The 1,530-nt window shown below is 35.0% G+C and overlaps 1 protein-coding gene across 1 annotated transcript; it reads right to left on the reverse strand.

The window, feature by feature from the left end:
- Window positions 1-326: 326 nt before the first annotated feature.
- On the reverse strand, window positions 327-1,255 carry LOC120358892. The gene is made up of 2 exons (XM_039454624.1): window positions 438-1,255; window positions 327-354 (listed from the first exon to the last, which is right to left on the reverse strand). The coding sequence occupies exon 1, from the start codon at window positions 941-943 to the stop codon at window positions 449-451; it is 495 nt and encodes a 164-aa protein (XP_039310558.1). The 5' UTR covers window positions 944-1,255; the 3' UTR covers window positions 327-354; window positions 438-448.
- Between the last annotated feature and the right edge of the window lie 275 nt (window positions 1,256-1,530).

The raw sequence follows: 1,530 nt of genomic DNA on the forward strand, positions 1-1,530 counted from the left end.
ATATGCATTGGAGAAAGATAGCAAGATAAAAATAGATTTAATAAGGTGCATCCGATCTAATTAACCTCGTTTCATTACCATATTCATGTGCACTTTGTAAATCATATCTTCTTATGACACTCGAAAAATTTTATACGTAGCACTCGTAGGAGTATAATATATAATAATATTGACTCTAGTTAATGCAAAATATATTTTTAACTGCACATATTCATTAATAATAGGCTTATTCAACGCATTTTTGCACCACGCGAAAGAATTTGGCAGAAAAATGTGTCGTTTGCCCCGCAAACCGAGATATTATTGACGATTTTTTTTTTTTTTGGTTTGTGTCCTGTGACACGCGTGTTTAACCTAACCGAAACGGTTATTGTGGTTATGCAACGCAAAGGCGGTGATCTTGAGTGCCTCCAATCAAAGTATAACCTCGTACTCACGAGTCCCAAATCTATATGACTCTTTTTACTTTTTTGATGTAATCGAAAATGATTCTGAATTTCTTCCAATCTTCCCTTTTCAAAATATCGTATATACTCTCAACTCTCTCAAGCCGATTCCTCCATAATATCTCACCTAACCTTACTCTCTGCTCATCGAATCGATGGCAACGCCACACGATGTGATCGATATCCTCCGTTTCATACCCACACTCACATCTCTCACTTTCCACGTAGTTTTTTCTAGCCAGCGATACGTTAAGGTTGTAATGATTGGATCTCAGTCTGTTGATGAGTGTCACATAATATCTCTCCGTATTCCACTCTCTGAACCATGGGTGCTTATTGTTACCATTATAAAAGTTATCAAAATAAAAGGCTCCCTTGTACCTGGACTCATTCACTATTTTGCTTTGGGTTTTTCTCCATGCTTCCTCCTTGAACGTACTTGTAAGATCCTTAATAGGTACTTCAATATTTTCGTCTGCAGGTTCTTCGGCTCCCATTTTGGCGAATTGATCAGCTAACTCGTTTCCAGTAAAGCCGACGTGAGCCGGAATCCACACATATATAATTTTCTTACAATATTCGTTTTTAAATCGCGTGTGTTGTCTAATTATCTCTAAGATATATTTATTTCTATATACATTTATTTCGTTGTTATTAATCGCTTGTAATACTGATAAACTGTCTGAAAAGATTACTAAATTATCAAAAGTCTCAACTCTTGCAAATGCAATCTTTTGTGCATTCCATATTGCTGCAGCTTCTGCTGTAAATACAGAGCATTCTTTGGGTAAACTAAAGTAATAACCATATTCATTTTCTTCTATAATTACACTTGCTCCAGTTGAGACTGACCGTAGTGACTTAGAACCATCCGTATACATAATCAGTGTACTATCATTTAAGTCATGTTTTTTCTTGACTTCATTAATTAATGTTAAATCTTCCGGTAAATATCCCTGAGTATGATTAATGTTACATTTGTTATTCTTATGACTTGGTCCCCTGACTTTTCTGCCGGTATCACAGTCTATATTAATTAAATCAGTGATCGTATTATAATCTAAATTCCAAATTTCAAAATAGT

The sequence above is a fragment of the Solenopsis invicta genome, chromosome 10 (assembly GCF_016802725.1).
Source record: "Solenopsis invicta isolate M01_SB chromosome 10, UNIL_Sinv_3.0, whole genome shotgun sequence".
Lineage (NCBI taxonomy): Eukaryota > Metazoa > Arthropoda > Insecta > Hymenoptera > Formicidae > Solenopsis > Solenopsis invicta.

Excerpts from the sequence above, each read along its gene's own strand:
- LOC120358892 (XM_039454624.1), bottom strand. The coding sequence starts at position 943 with ATGGGAGCCGAAGAACCTGCAGACGAAAATATTGAAGTACCTATTAAG.